This window comes from Ambystoma mexicanum, chromosome 2q (assembly GCF_040938575.1).
Source record: "Ambystoma mexicanum isolate Mex_15411 chromosome 2q, UKY_AmexF1_1, whole genome shotgun sequence".
NCBI lineage: Eukaryota > Metazoa > Chordata > Amphibia > Caudata > Ambystomatidae > Ambystoma > Ambystoma mexicanum.
The window spans coordinates 444,183,041-444,197,815 of record NC_090924.1 but is presented as its reverse complement, the minus strand read 5'-3'; the positions used below and the strand labels follow the sequence as shown (position 1 = coordinate 444,197,815).

The 14,775-nt window shown below is 48.8% G+C and overlaps 1 protein-coding gene across 1 annotated transcript in view; it reads right to left on the bottom strand.

Annotated features, from left to right (window-relative positions):
* LOC138569491 (scavenger receptor cysteine-rich type 1 protein M130-like) overlaps nt 1–14,775 on the bottom strand; it is a 512,555-nt gene that overhangs the window by 17,360 nt on the left and 480,420 nt on the right. The window contains exon 16 of the mRNA XM_069647512.1: nt 6,419–6,544. Within this exon, the coding sequence (XP_069503613.1) occupies nt 6,419–6,544 (126 nt within the window). The remainder of the gene's footprint in view (nt 1–6,418; nt 6,545–14,775) is intronic.

Genomic DNA, 14,775 nt, shown 5'->3' with positions numbered 1-14,775 from the left:
AACGCCCCGAGCTGCCTCCTATGAGCCATCTGCTGCTGCCAGCCCACTCTGTGTACAACAATGCATAACTCTGTGTGCCTGCTGCCTACGTGCCCTGCAATTTGGTGCCTGCACATCAGCCATTGCCAGAGATCCTGTTGCTGAGACCACCTCTGCTGACACAGAAGACTCCCAACAGCTGTGCCTTCGCTCCACAGCCCAGCCCTAGGACCCAGTTGCCCACCCATACCTGCCTCAGGGGTTGCCATGTCGGACCAAACACCATCTGGGGCCAGTGGCAACCCCCCCAGCAGAGAGGCAGAGGGCTGCCAGCTTCAATCCCAACGAAGTTGGCATCCTGATGGAGCAAGTCCTGGGGCATTATGATGCCCTCTTCACTGCAACATCGCGCCTCGACAAGGAAGTATGGAGGAAGATCTGGGCGGACATCGTGGGTGCCATCAACGTGGAGGGGGACGCACCCCGCGACTACAAACACGTCCTGACGTGCTGGGAGGACGTCAGGTCCAGGACCCTCAACAAGGCCTCGTCGCGGCTGTTGATGAAGTGGGGCACCGGGGCCGGTTGACCAACAATGAGGTGAGGGTCCTGGAGCGCATACACCCAGCGCTTCACACCTAGGTCTTACAGCTGGAGCTCCGTCCGGAGTCGAGTGGTAAGTGTCCATGTGTTCTTGTCCAGCGTAGTGCATGTTGAGGTGTGGCTGGAGTGTGCACCTTGGCCATATGTCTGGTATGCCTCCTGTACGGATGTCTGTGTGCAGGGCTACGACAGTGCTGCATGTGAGTCCAGTCATGCTTGTTCCACATCAATGGTGTCTGTGCTGCAATGCGTGATGCGCACTGGAATGTAACGAGTGCATATGTTTTCATTCCTGTGTCTGGACTTGGACATGCAAGATGTGTGAGACATGGATGCTTTTAGGTCACCTTCATGGACATGCATGGTGTACATGTGCGTGTGTCTGAGTGCTGAGTGTGTAACTGGAAGACGCCATGGATGCATGACACATGAGCATCACGATGCGTGATTGACTGATTTGGCCCAGTTGTCCACGAATGCACTGTGAGGGGAGGTCTACATGGCCTGATGCATGACTGTCTGGTGATGTGTACGCATGTGATGTGCATGTGCCATGATGCATGTGATGTTCAGACCCTCTTCTGATTTGACCCCAGTGCCTTCGACATGGATGTGAATGTTTGTTGCACGTGGCATGCGTGTTTGCGCAAGTGTGTTACTTTAACTGACCTGTGTGTTGTGGTGGGTGATAATGGTTGCAGCGTTTGACAGTGGCATTCATGTTCATTTGCCTTGTGTCAAGATGACATTTTTTCAGTACACTGATGCTTGTGTTCAATGTCTCCCTATCTACAGTGGCGATGGAGGAAGAGGGCGGAGACAGTGCTGTGGAGCACCACGGCTGGGATGCAAGGCCCAGTCATCCGCCCAGGTTTCTACATCTTCTGGGGACGAGGAAACTGGTGCCGCGTCTGCAACTACGGCCGCAGCTGCTGAGGGGAGGCCCAAGAGGGTGAAGTTGGTCATGGGCTCCTCGGCAGCGGAAAGGACAGGTGAGCCCCCACAGGGGCAATCCAACATGGAAGGCGGATCAGAGTCATCCAGGTTGGTGGTGGGCGAGGAGGAGGCCGCATCAGAACAGCACATGGGGCCTGGAGGGTGTGATGCCACAGGTGCAATTGGTGCAGTCCAGGGGCAGGAGGCAGCGCAGGTCACCGCGGAGGGGCCTGTGCCTAATCCTGTCCCTGATCCTGCGACTGCATCCATGTGCACCTGCAGGCATGCCTCAGTCCAGGCCGTTCCGCAGGTAGAGGATGAGTCCATGTCAACTGACCTTCCTCTACCTGCGGACCATGCAATCCGTGACAGGGTTGCGCCTGTGCTAGCCATTGTTGTGATGCGCACAGCCGTCGTTCGTGATGATGTGCGGGCTTCCTGGCGGGTGCACGCACGTCATCAGGAAGAGGTCTGTGCCATCCAGAACTGGTTAGCACAGCTCATTGTCGCGGCTTTGCTACATGTGCTGGGCACTGCTGTGACCCCCTCCTCCTCTTCATCAACTATGCACCAGTCGTCCTCCCTGCCGTCTTCCGCCCCAGATGACACCCGGGCCCCCTGTGGACCTGTCCCAGCCACCGCGGCCAGTATGGTGGTGATCACATCCCTGCCACAGTCGGGAGTCGGCGGTTCAGCAGAAGTGGTCACCCCAGCAACAGGACCATTGGCAATGGAGGTTGTGCAGGCACCCTGGAGCAGGGCATGTGCATGACTGCCCCAGGAGTTGGCATCTTCCCGGATACAGTCCTTGTGGCGCATGCACAGGGCTTCAAGGCAGCAGCAGGCTCAACATAGGAGACGTCAGGACTCAGAGCCAAAAACATCATGAGGCAGGCATTGGCTGACAGGCAGGAGGACCCAGGAACAAGTGTGTCTTCCATGTGGCAGTGGATGAGCCAGCAAATAGAGCGGCGGCGGGCACGACTCACCATGGCCAGGGCGGAGCACTCCATCCGTCGGGCAGAGAGGCGGGCGGAGTTCCTCAAGGAGATTCGCAGGGAGTTTGAGAGGAGCATGACGGAGTCCCTGCAAGCCCTCGAGGTTAGAGCTGAGTCCCGCTTCCGAGATATTGACACAGAGTTTGATGATGCCTTGGCCCAGACTCTTGATAACTTCAGTGAGTCGTAGGACTAGCCCTCTGCCCTTGTATATAGTTATGTTGTGTTAGGTTTCCTTTATTTTTTTATTATTTGGAGTCCATGGACTTTGCTCCACATTCTGTACATAGTTCGTTTTTTATAGAGTTTTTAGGAATTCATGTTTTGACTTTAAGGATCATGGACCCTTCATCCTTGTATATAGTTGGACTTTGTTGCATTTTTTTTGGCTTTCTTTTCACCATGAGGTAATGGGTTTTTTTGGATTTACTTTTTCAACAGAAGGACTGACTTTGGACATGGACCACTTTCTGGAGTTTCTATTGTTTGATTCCTTTTTGTTTTGCATTTCATTTTCATTGACATTCATTTCATTTGCATTTTCATGTTTATCTTTCAGTTGGTGTGGTTTTACATTTTTAATACATTTTTATTCACTCCAAACTAAGTGGTGTCTGCTTTCAGTGGTTTGGTGCATGTGTCATTCGTCATTGGCTCTGTCACGCGTCACTGCTGTGGACCAATGTTGGTCATGCCTTTGGGTGCATGCATGTCTGCATTTGTGATTCCTATGTTGGGCCAATGGATGGGTGTTGAGTTGCACTGTGGGAGGGGTAGTGTGGGGTGGCATTTTGGTGGACATTTTCTACATGATTGCCAGTTGGGACAATGTGTTTGGTGGGGTGACATGAGTTGGGGCCTGCCTACAGGTTGCTGTCACTGGTGGAGGTGGGGGGGGACATGATTTGGGCCTGCTTCCAGGTTGCCGTCACTGGTGGGGGGACATGAGTCGGGGCTTGCCTGCAGGTTGCCGTCACTGGTGGAGGTGGGGGACATGAGTCTGGGCCTGTCTGCAGGTTGCCGTCACTGGTGGGGGGGACATGAGTCGGGGCCTGCCTGCAGGTTGCCGTCACTGGTGGGGGGACATGAGTGGGGGACGGCCTGCAGTGTAAGGTCCCATGTGGGCTGCCTGCGGGGTATGGTCAGGGGTGTTGGGGGTGTCCCATGTGGTGTGGGCTGCCTGCAGGGTATGGCCATAGGTGTTGGTGGGTCCCCTGTGGTGTGGGCTGCCTGCGGGGTATGGTCAGAGGTGTTGGGGGGTCCCCTGTGGTGTGGGCTGCCTGTGAGGTATGGTCACAAGTGTTGGGGGGGTCCCTTGTGGTGTGGGCTGCCTGCGGGGTATGGTCACTGGTGTTGGTGGGTCCTCTGTGGTGTGGGCTGCCTGTGGGGTATGGTCACAGGTGTAGGTGGGTCTCCTGTGGTGTGGGCTGCCTGCGGGGTATGATCAAGGGTGTTGGGGGGTCCCCTGTGGTGTGGGCTGCCAGCAGGGTATGGTCACAGGTGTTGGGGGGGTCCCTTGTGGTATGGGCTGCCTGCGGGGTATGGTCACAGGTGTTGGTGGGTCTCCTGTGGTGTGGGCTGCCTGCGGGGTATGGTCACAGGTGTTTGTGGGGTCCCTTGTGGTGTGGGCTACCTGCGGGGTATGGTCACAGGTGTTGGTGGGTTCCCTGTGGTGTGGGCTGCCTGCGGAGTATCGTCACAGGTGTTGGGGGGGTCCCCTGTGGTGTGGGCTGCCCGTGGGGTACGGTCACAGGTGTTGGTGGGTCCCCTGTTGTTTAGGAAACCTGCAGGGCTTGGTTAGGGGTGTTGGGGGGGAATTTTCCCCTGTGGTGTGGGCTGCCTGCGGGGTATAGTCACAGGTGTGGCGGAGGTCCCTTGTGGTGTGGGCTGCCTGCGGGGTGTTTTGGCGGCTGATGTCAGCACGTGCGGCCCTTTTCACGCGATTTGGCTGGTGCGAGCGGGGTACGCATATTCACAGGGTTATGCGAGGCCCTTTTAACGTGATTTGGCAGGCACGAGCTGGGTGCGCGTATTCACGGGCGTACACAAGGCCCTTTTCCCATGATTTGGCTGGCCGAGAGGGGTGCGCATATTCACAGGGTTACAGTAGGCAATTTTCACGTGATTTGGCAGGCGCGAGCTGGGTGCGCGTATTCACGGGGGTACACAAGGCCCTTTTCCCATGATTTGGCTGGCCGAGAGGGGTGCGCATATTCACAGGGTTACAGTAGGCCATTTTCACGTGATTTGACTGGCGCGAGCAGGCTGCGCGTATTCATGTGGGTACGCAAAGCCCTTTTCACGCGATTTGGATTGTGCGAGCGGGGTACGCGTATTCAAGGGGTTACGGTAGGAACTTTACATGCAATTTGACTGGCGCAAGCGGGGTGCGCGTATTCACGGGGGTATGCAAGGCCCTTTTCACGCGATTTGGCTGGCACGAGCGGGCTATGCACAGATTTTGCACGCGATTACGGAGGAGGGGGCTCTATGCTGGCCCAAGGATAGTGCTGGCCTTTGCGCCCTATTGGGGATTTCGATGGCTTTTTCCTGCGCAAGGGGCGGTGTTGGGGTGGCGTAACTGGCGCTGCTGGATGTTCACTGCACCACGGCTGGTAATGGCTTGGGGAACCCATGAATACGCAGTACGTGAAAATGCTGTTTTGGGCAGCGGCTGGTGCACACGTGGCGCACGCACCCTCTCTGCGCGAGGCGCATACGCTGCTCCTGTGTCAGATTCTATGAATTGGGTCATTAATCACCTCCAGTTTAGGAAGGCCCTAAAACATAGCTTTTTGCTCAACTTTGGTTCATCTCCCAATTTGTTTATCCTAAAATGCTATTTTCAAGGCAACCTGAGCTTGCTCTCAGGGTATCAGGCAATTCCTGAGCGGACAAAAATACTGAATGCAAAATATGCTTAATTTCGAGGGGCACATTTCCCCACAATTATATGTGGGAGAAAGGGTTAGTGTTATATAAAATATAAGGGGAGTATAGCGGTGCTGCACGGGGTCTCCCCTGCATATACTTGCAGGGGAATGTTCGGGGGGAACAATTTGGCATTTTTGCATTGGAAATTTTTTTCCCTCAGTAATAACAGATGCGCTCTCATTGCTTTTGTGCTAGCAATGGTCATTGTTGCACTTTACAAATTCAGTAAAATTGAAAATAAAAATAGTAAATGAAAGTGCATTGCTTTTTGGGCCTTTAACGCTTTGATCTCTGGAAACATATGTGCTTATTGCTGTCCGAAGTTATACATGCTTTTTTGGCTTTGGCCAATACCACTCATTGTTGTGTGGGGACCATAATGCTGTGCTGCCTGGAGAATACTGCCTGGGGACATTACTACCATATTGTCAGTGAGCATAAGGTTTCCCATTATTAACACTTTATTGTCTCTAAACAAAGCTGCTTAATGCTGTCTGAAGCCATTATTGTTTTACTATCTGGGCATCATATCGTTCACTATGGTCTGAGGATATGAATGCTTCACTGTCTTGGGGCAATACTTGTTATTTTCCATCTTGCGGCATGCCACCTATGCAGAGTACAATACTGCGTACGTTTCACAGAGTTATGCCATTAGTGCATATGTGTGCACCAATATTACTCCCTGCGTCTGTTATTGCTTTTACTGCATGAAAGGGGACTTTGCCTGTTGGCGATGATGTATCTTTTCACAGTAAATATTTAAACACTTATTTATCAAGTGTTAGTGCGGGTAATACGGATATATGATCAATTCATTTGATATACATTCATACATTGCTATCTGCTGTGATGTCCCTTCCTGGCACATTATGGTTGTGAAAGGTAGAGTAAGTTAACGTCCTGCGGTTTAGTAACCACTCCGAAACATTATTTTAAAACTCGAGAGCACAGTTCCTTCAACTTGCCTGTCACACTGGCCAGTGGAATAATGAGCTCCGCGTCATCATAGCGTTCTTCCTCGGGGTCGCTCTCAGCATCGTCGTTCATCTTTTGTTGTGAATCAGTTTGGCTGGGGGCCCTCGCCATTTCACCTGTGGGGACAAACACATGGGCTGGAGTGAAGGGAAATCACGGAAAGAAGGAGGCTAACAAAAAAACCCTCCCGCCTCTCATCCCTTGTCCTCCCTCCTCCTCATCTCTCTATTCTCGCCTCTCATCCCTTGTCCTCCCTCCTCCTCATCTCTCTATTCTCGCCTCTCATCCGTTGTCCTCCCTCCTCCTCATCTCTCTATTCTCGCCTCTCATCCGTTGTCCTCCCTCCTCCTCAACTCTCCATTCTCACTGATCAAAACAGGTGCTTATTGTTCCCTCAATTCAATGGGAACGCCTCATTAAAAGTATGCCAGAGTGGGGAAAAATGAGTGGTAACAGAATTGCTGCCACTTTTCCCGCTCTGCCATATTACAGGTATGGTCCTGGAGTTGACGACTGAACCTCCAGCAAAATGCTGGAATGAAATCCTCCAACTCTCTGCCGAAAGCTCGACAGAATTACCACTGCAGTAATTCGGCTCAGCACGAGTTTGGCCTGAGCCCTTAAATGCGACGGTAACGGTATTACCGCTGCATTTAGGGGCTGGCCAATTCACGAGTTAGGCGGAAAAGGAAAATACCAAATATGCAAATTAACGACAGCCCAATGCAAGTCGGCAAAACACAGAAGACCTGAAGCCATCTATGAAAACTAATCAGGAGATACTGTCGAATTCGAAAATGTCCACAATTATTAATGCTTTCTTAAGCTCCACAAGATGTAGTAGACACACAGGCAGGACACTCAGATTGTTCTATTAAGGACAACAAAGCCGGTTTTAAAATTATACGTGACAACTCCATTCTAAATCTGCAAACAAGTTCTCTCCCCCATGAGAGCAAAGAAACCACAGGCAAAGCTAATTACAGACTGAAATGTTTACTGTTGAACACTCGATCTCTTATTAAACATGCCCTAGAGGTCTCCACGTATATACCTTTGTAGAATGTTGATATCTGTGCTCTCACAGAGACGTGGAGCCATGCAGCAGCTGAGCCCTCACTTGCTTTGGCCATACCACAGGGTTACAATATCGCGTGCCAGGACAGATGAGAGGAGAAAGGAAGGGGGGGGGGGGTGGCAATGATCTATAAAGAAACTTTAGATCTATGGAGAATTGACTCCATAAATATCGAGACCTGTGACATCCTCCATATCAAAGTCAGAACCAATGCTGAGAATCCCATAAATATGATTCTTGCTTACCGACGCCCCCATGCAAGACTTCACAAATCAGATATGCGACCTACTTCTAACCTTTTTGAAACCCAGCTCCAAAATGATACTTTTGGGGGATATTAATTACTGGTTATCAGATGAAAATGACATGCAAGCTAAGATTCTTGACAATGCCCTTACTGACCTAGGCTTTACTCGATTTTCGAATGACACGTATAAAGGGCAATACCCCTGACTGGATATCAGGATATGTCACCCTAACTGGCCAGAATGTTTCCCCCTGCCTGTGGTCCGACCACTTTTTCATTCATTTTGAAGTTATGTCTGAAGACAAGGCCATGAGGAAGAAAATGATTACTGCCACAATAAGGTGTAGAAACCTAAAAAATCTTACACCAGAAACGCTCCATCCTTGGCTCATTCCTCTGCAACAGAACATGAATGAATCCACATCAGTCGACAAAATCACTGAGGCCTATCAACATACCTTACAGAAAGCTGAGAAAGAACTAGCTCCATTGCATAACAATAAAGTTATTCAAAGGGAGACTAACCACTGGTGTTCTACAAACTTACACAAGTTAAAAAGTCAACAAATTAAAGCACTTTATAACTGGAAAAGATTGCTTGCATAACCTAACAAGGAAATTGGTAAATTAACAGTAAAACGATTTAAGTCAGCTGTTATTACAGCAAAAAAATCACACCAGGATGATCGTATCACCAAGGCACATTGCCAACCTAGGGAACTCTTCAAAGTTTTGAAAGAGTTAGAAAGTGCCAAGCAAGACAATAATGAGATGGCTATCCGAGATGCTGAATGTGTAATCGAGTACAAGATGGGATGGACGCTTAATTAAAGAATATCAATGAAAAGATTGTCCAATCAAAAAAACCAACCACTTTGAAAGACATCGACATACCAGACACATAAAGTAGACTATGGAAACCGGAAGAACAATTCACGTTTAAACCCATAAGTGAAATTGAGCTGGCCCTGATTATTGAAAAACTAAAACCCACGAACTGCAAAGGGGATGTCTGCCTGCCCGGTCCTGGCCATTAAGGCATGCTCCTCAGTACCAATTTCAACACTATGCAGATTCATGAATGCTTCTTTTAGGGATTGCTGTGTCCAAAGAAGCATCAAAAACTCATTGATCACACCTCTATTGAAAAAACCTGGTCTGTGTCCGGGAGATCCTCTGAACTATTGTCCTAGCTCTAACTCCCCTTTTCTTCTTAAAATCTTAGATCAAGTGGCTTATTCGCAAGTTCTTACCCATCTCAGATCAACTAACATCCTGAACTGATGGCAATCCGGTTTCAAAGAGAGCCATGGGACAGAGACAGCGCAGTTGGACCTCAAATCCAGGTTACTCCGTTACATGGATCAGGGAGAAACAACTATGCTTATGCTCCTCGATCTGTCTACCGCCTTCGACCTGGTCGACCATGCTTTTCTGGTCGCCAGGTTGGAGGAAGTGGCAGGATTCGCAACACTGGCAGTGCAGTGGGTTAAATCCTTTTTGAGCGAACGTCAGTGTAGGGTGAGCAGTGCTCTAGCAGATGCAAGTCCCATCAAGCTGGCCCAAGGAGTGCCACAGTGGGCTTGCCTGTCTCCAATGTTTTATAACATCTTTACAGTTCTGTTCCTCGACTTTTTGGAACACAATAACATCGAGTTTACCAACTACGCCGGCGACACACGATGTGTCATCCCCTTGACAGGTAAATTTGAAGAAGATGAGCTCAACATCAACAGGATTTATGGTTTAATACATACATCAATGCCATCTCTTTTAATACAAGCAAAACAGAGCTGATGTTAGTAGGCACTGAAGCTAAAACTTGGATGTTGGAGGTAGAATATGCCCAGCTCCAGATTGATGGTTGAATAATTAAAACCAAAAATAAGGTCAAGACCCTGGGGGTTTTTGGGTTTATCTTGACCGCAACTTGAACATGAAAGCCCAAGTTAGCAGCCGGGATATAGTCGGCTTCCTACTATATCAAGCTTCTGACCCATGCATGTCCATTCATTTCAAAAGAGAGTAGGGAAATGCTAGCAAGAATATTGGTGGGATCCAGAATTTACTACTACGGTAGTCTCCTGATTGGTTTGCCAAAAAAAGAGGCTAATAGACTTCCAGGTGTGCAAAATAATGCGGTCAGAGTTAACAAGGACTGCAGGAAAAAGGAGAACATATCTGAGGCCAGAAGAGGCCTACGTTGGCTTCCGATCAAAGATAGACTCTGTTTCCATCTTATGTTGATCACTTTTAAATGCCTGAGAAGCACTGCACCAGCCTATCTTAAGGATGAACTGCTCGTCAAATCAAATTCTCACAATTTGAGATCTAATAACTGCACTCAACTGAAAATCTCTTCTTGTAGACTGGTGCAAGCCAAGAAGGGAGCATTTTATGCCGCAGCTCCAGCTGCTTGGAATAGCCTTCCGTTGAGTTTGAGAGAGGAACCCTCGATCTTGATCTTTAGGAAAAGACATAAGACTTTTCTATTTAATTAATCTGTCTTGCCTTTTTGAGTACTGCTGCTGTAGGCCTATGCAATATCTGTTTTTAACTATTTGTTGTGTTGTATTGTCCCTGTCTCTCAGTGCCCTTAAGCCTCTGGGTCAGTGGCCACGCTATACAAATCAATAAAGTAAAGTAAATGGCGTTATGCTGGAGATAAAAATGACCTTTACCGAGCAGTTTTTGGCCATTTTGGCACCATTACCACTGGCGCAATTACCGCCAGCGGTAATGGCGCACCCCAACTCCATTGGACCCTATGGACCCAATGGGGATGTACTGCCCCCCCCACAACTAGTGATCCAACGCAAATTGAAGACCTTGTGGTGGCACTTTTAGGACCAGGTCTGGCCACACTGGCTGGACCCTGCATCCTGGGCTTAGCCCCAGTTCAGATTTCCAGATGCTAGACGTCCTTCCTTACCTTTCCTCATCCTCCCTCTGGCTGTCCTTGCTGGCTGGGTCAGGATTCCCATGCCGTGCTAGTTTCCTGGGCCGTTTTACCGCTGCCTCCTGTCTTTACTGCCTGTCTCTCTATCCTTTGTGTTGGAAGTGGAGAGGGCATTTTTGGCGCTATTAGCGGTGATAACCGGGAACAAGATTCTCAGAAGCTTGGGACTGGTACAAAACGTACGATAAACCAAAAGAGTACGACTATTGATTTATTTTAAGTACAAAGAGAGAGAACAAGGGAAGAAAGGATGCTGTTTTAAAGTGAACTCACAACTCAAAACGGGGCAGGGGTGAAAGAGATATTGGGTCTCATTATGAGTTTGGCGGTGTGGGAAGAAATTTGCGGTACTACTGTTACTACCAATTTTCCCTCACTGACAAACTACACGTTTGCCAGTGGGGTGGCCTGATTTACCTCCAGCTGGAGGTAAGTCAGGGCACCCCACTGGCAAAAACAGCTGGAACGGATATTAACCTATGCTTGCCGGCACCTGTAATCTGCCAGGAATTCTGGCAGACCAGTTGCAGGTAACAGTATTAACGTTTGGTGATATCCTGGTGGACTTGCCACCAGGATACCACCAAACTTGTAATGTGCCCCAGTATAGAACCTAAGTAAATAGGGGCATTTTTCTTGAAACAAAATAGTGTGTCAGAAACTAACCAACATTCAAGTGTTGGGCAAAAGGCCATAACTTTAATTTGGTTAGCTTCTTTTCTGTTTTAGTGGTGGGGACAGGAATCAGGTTAGATCAGGTAACGTAAGGTACCATCTAAAGCACATGCCTCATTACGAGGTCAGTGGTAGAACCTGCTGGTAGGCAGGGGCCTACCCCGACCCCGTAATACTGATTCCGCCGTCCAATATCCCGGTGCCACCGTGATATCATGAGCAGCGGCATAATGGTAAATCACCATTCACGTGGAGTCCTACACGGAATAGGGGTCACTGAAGCACAGGCAACGTTGCTAACTAGGTCAGGGCTGCCGGGAGTACTGTGTCCCTGCTGGTAGACTTGTAGTTTGGTGGTCCAGAAAGTGTGCTGGTATGTTATGTTTATTATGTTTATGTTTATTAGGTTTATATAGCGCTTTAATACAATATATCAAGATACAAGAATAATGAAAGAAGCATATTTACAGTCATGAAACAAACTAATGAAACAATATGTAGAACAATTTACCTAGATGGCAAAGGGTTAGGAGGAAGGGAGAGCGGAGGTAGTCAAGGGAAAGATGAAATATCCATTTTCAATTTTCAGATTCAATTTTCAAGGGGTATGAGGAGGGAAAAAGGGAAGGGGAGGGTAGGAAGAGGATAGGAGGGAGAATAGGGAAGTAGGAGAGGAGTGATGGTAGGGAAGGAGGTCGGAGGGAGTGGAGAAGAAGACATTTCAAGGAGGTGCGGAAGGAAGTGTAGGTGGGGATGGAGTGGATTGAGAGAGGTAAAGAGTTCCAATGTAGGAGGGCCAAGAGCTGGAAGTAACAGAAGCGTGAAGAGGCGCATGGGGATGGGGGCATGGTGAGTAAGAAGAGATCAGCAGAGTGGAGAGAACGGGAGGGAGTGTAAAATGAGAGGAGAGAAGAGAGATAGGGGGAGCAAGGTCATCGAGAGATTTGAAAACCAGACAGAGGAATTGGAATTTAAGTTGGGAGTGAAAGGGAAGCCAGCCAAGGTGAGAGAGCGAGGAGGAAATGGAGTTGCAAGGACCAAAGAGACAAAAATATGAATAGAGGAGTGGTAGAGGGATTTGAGGGGGGCTAGGTGAGAGGCAGGGAGTCCAAAAAGGAGAGACGAGCAGTAGACGAGACGGGAGAAGATGAGGGAGGAGATTAAGAGTTTAGAGGCATGGAAGATGAGGGAGGAGCGGATCTTCCGAATATTGAAGCGATGGTGACGACAGGCATGAGAAGTGAGAGAAATATGATGGGAAACGGAGAGGGAGGAGTCAAAGTGGAGACCTAGATTATGAGCATGAGTAGAGATGGGGAGAATGGAAGGGGGAAAGTGGATGAAAGCAGGGCGGGTGGGGGAAAATGTGTTAGAAGGAAAGAAAAGGACTTCAGTCTTGTCAGTGCTGAGGGAGAGAAAATGGGATGACATTGACTTTTTGATAGCCGTAAGGCAGGAAGATAAAGTATGATGGATGTCAGGAGTGAAAGAAGAGAAGGAGAGAAAAAGTTGGGTGTCATCTGCGTAGAAATGGTGAAAGATGCCGAAAGAAGAGACAACAGGGGCAAGAAGGGAGGTATAAAGTGAGAAAAGAAAAGGTGTTACGCTCACCTGATATCCCCGGGGGCGCCTGGAAGGCTCTGAGATCTGGTACCCTGGATGCGTAGTTGCCCAGTGCTGAATAATGAATCTTAGTTATTTGTAGGGTGAGCTATCTATCCTGCGTTTCTTATGCAGGGGCGCTTGACGTTTGTTGGCGAGCTGCCTGAGTTGCTTCACTGGTGCAGTACGTCTTCCTTGGGCCCAGGCCTGCTGTGACCCTGAATCTGCTGGTAGGCAGGTAGGTTTGTTAATTGTAAGTGTTTGTTCTATTTATGGTGGGAATTCGTTAATGTCTTTATCTCCTCCTTTTCGGGTGAGAAGGTCTTGATGCTGGCATGCCGGATGGAGAGGCACGTTTCTAGGTAAGAGAAAGCACGAAGCGCAGCGCCTTTGTTGTCTTTTGTTTGTTTGTTTGTTTGTTTATTTGGTATAGCGCAAAAACCAAACCCGAATGGGTAGCTGGGCGCAAACAGTACAAGATTGCTTAAGAACTTGGTTACAGGAGGAAAACACATTATACAGTTCACAGTTAAATCAAGAAAAGTATAGTTTATACAGTTCACGTTAGGTCAACGGTAGGTAAAGTGAGAGAGCAAGGGAAAGAGAGGAAGAAAGAAATAAGAAAAATAGAGAGGTGCGGAACTACGGTTCAGTCAAGTTGGTCGGATGTCATTCATCATGTTGCAGGCATCTAGTGTCTATGCGGGGAGGTCGAGCTAAGTGTCATTGGCACGGATCCAAGTGAGGACTTTACGTCTAAAGCTAGAGTAGGGTTGGTCCATTCTGAGATCCAAGGGGAGTTTGTTCCAAGTTTGCGCAGCTATGATAGGGAAACTAGAGCCGCCTGCTGTACTCTTTTTGAATCTAGGTATCACTAAGGTGGAGGCGTTGGTCATTCTAGTAGGGCGGTTAGAGGTTCTCTTGTGGATTCTATTGGCCAGATAGGGGGGGGCAATGTTGTTGAGGCATTTGGATGTGAGGGAGAGTATTTTGAGGGTGATCCTGTCTTTAATTTAGTTTTGAAGCTAACCTGTGTTTTCTTCTTCTTCTCCTCACAGGCCGCTCTGGTGCTGCGAATGGATGAGAGCGCGATGAAAAACAGGCCCCCGGAATCCGTTAAGGTAGTACAGCGCTGTGCAGTTGTTTAATATGGAAAGCAAACCTGAATATGTCTCTTTTCCTTTGCAGATGTTGCTGTGGTGCTCCGGATGGAAGCGTGGCGTAGAGTGATGGAATTCAGGTAAGACTGATGGAATTTGATGTTTTGGAAGCACGCATTCTAATATTGTTTTTCTCTTTCTCGTTATTGCAGGTCGCAATGTTCAAACAGCAGCTGTGGTAGCGGTTCGCCGGAAGTCCTTAAGCTAGTACTCACAGGTGAGCGATGTTTCTTCTTCTCTTGGTTTCCACAGATTGCAGCCCAGTTGAGATGCTGAGTGCTGGATGGTGTATTCTCAGGTAAGGCAAAATGATCTTGTTCTTGTTCTTGCAGGATTACAGGAAGATGCTGAAGACCAGGAGCTGGACACAGTGAGCGTCACGCTGCTGGTTGCAGAATAAGACAAAGCATGTTCTGCAGTCAGGGTGTGGTTTATATAGCCCAGGTAAAGTAGTACCAGGCAAAGTAGTTCCAGGCCTGCCACACCCAAAACACTAGATCGTATGGCTTGATTCTTAGAACTAGACTGTACAGGTGCTTCCATGTTGGATTTAAAGGCCCATGTACATAAATGGGACCTAGTTTGAACAGTCCTTCCTTCCTACATATGAGCCTGGTGCAAAAGGT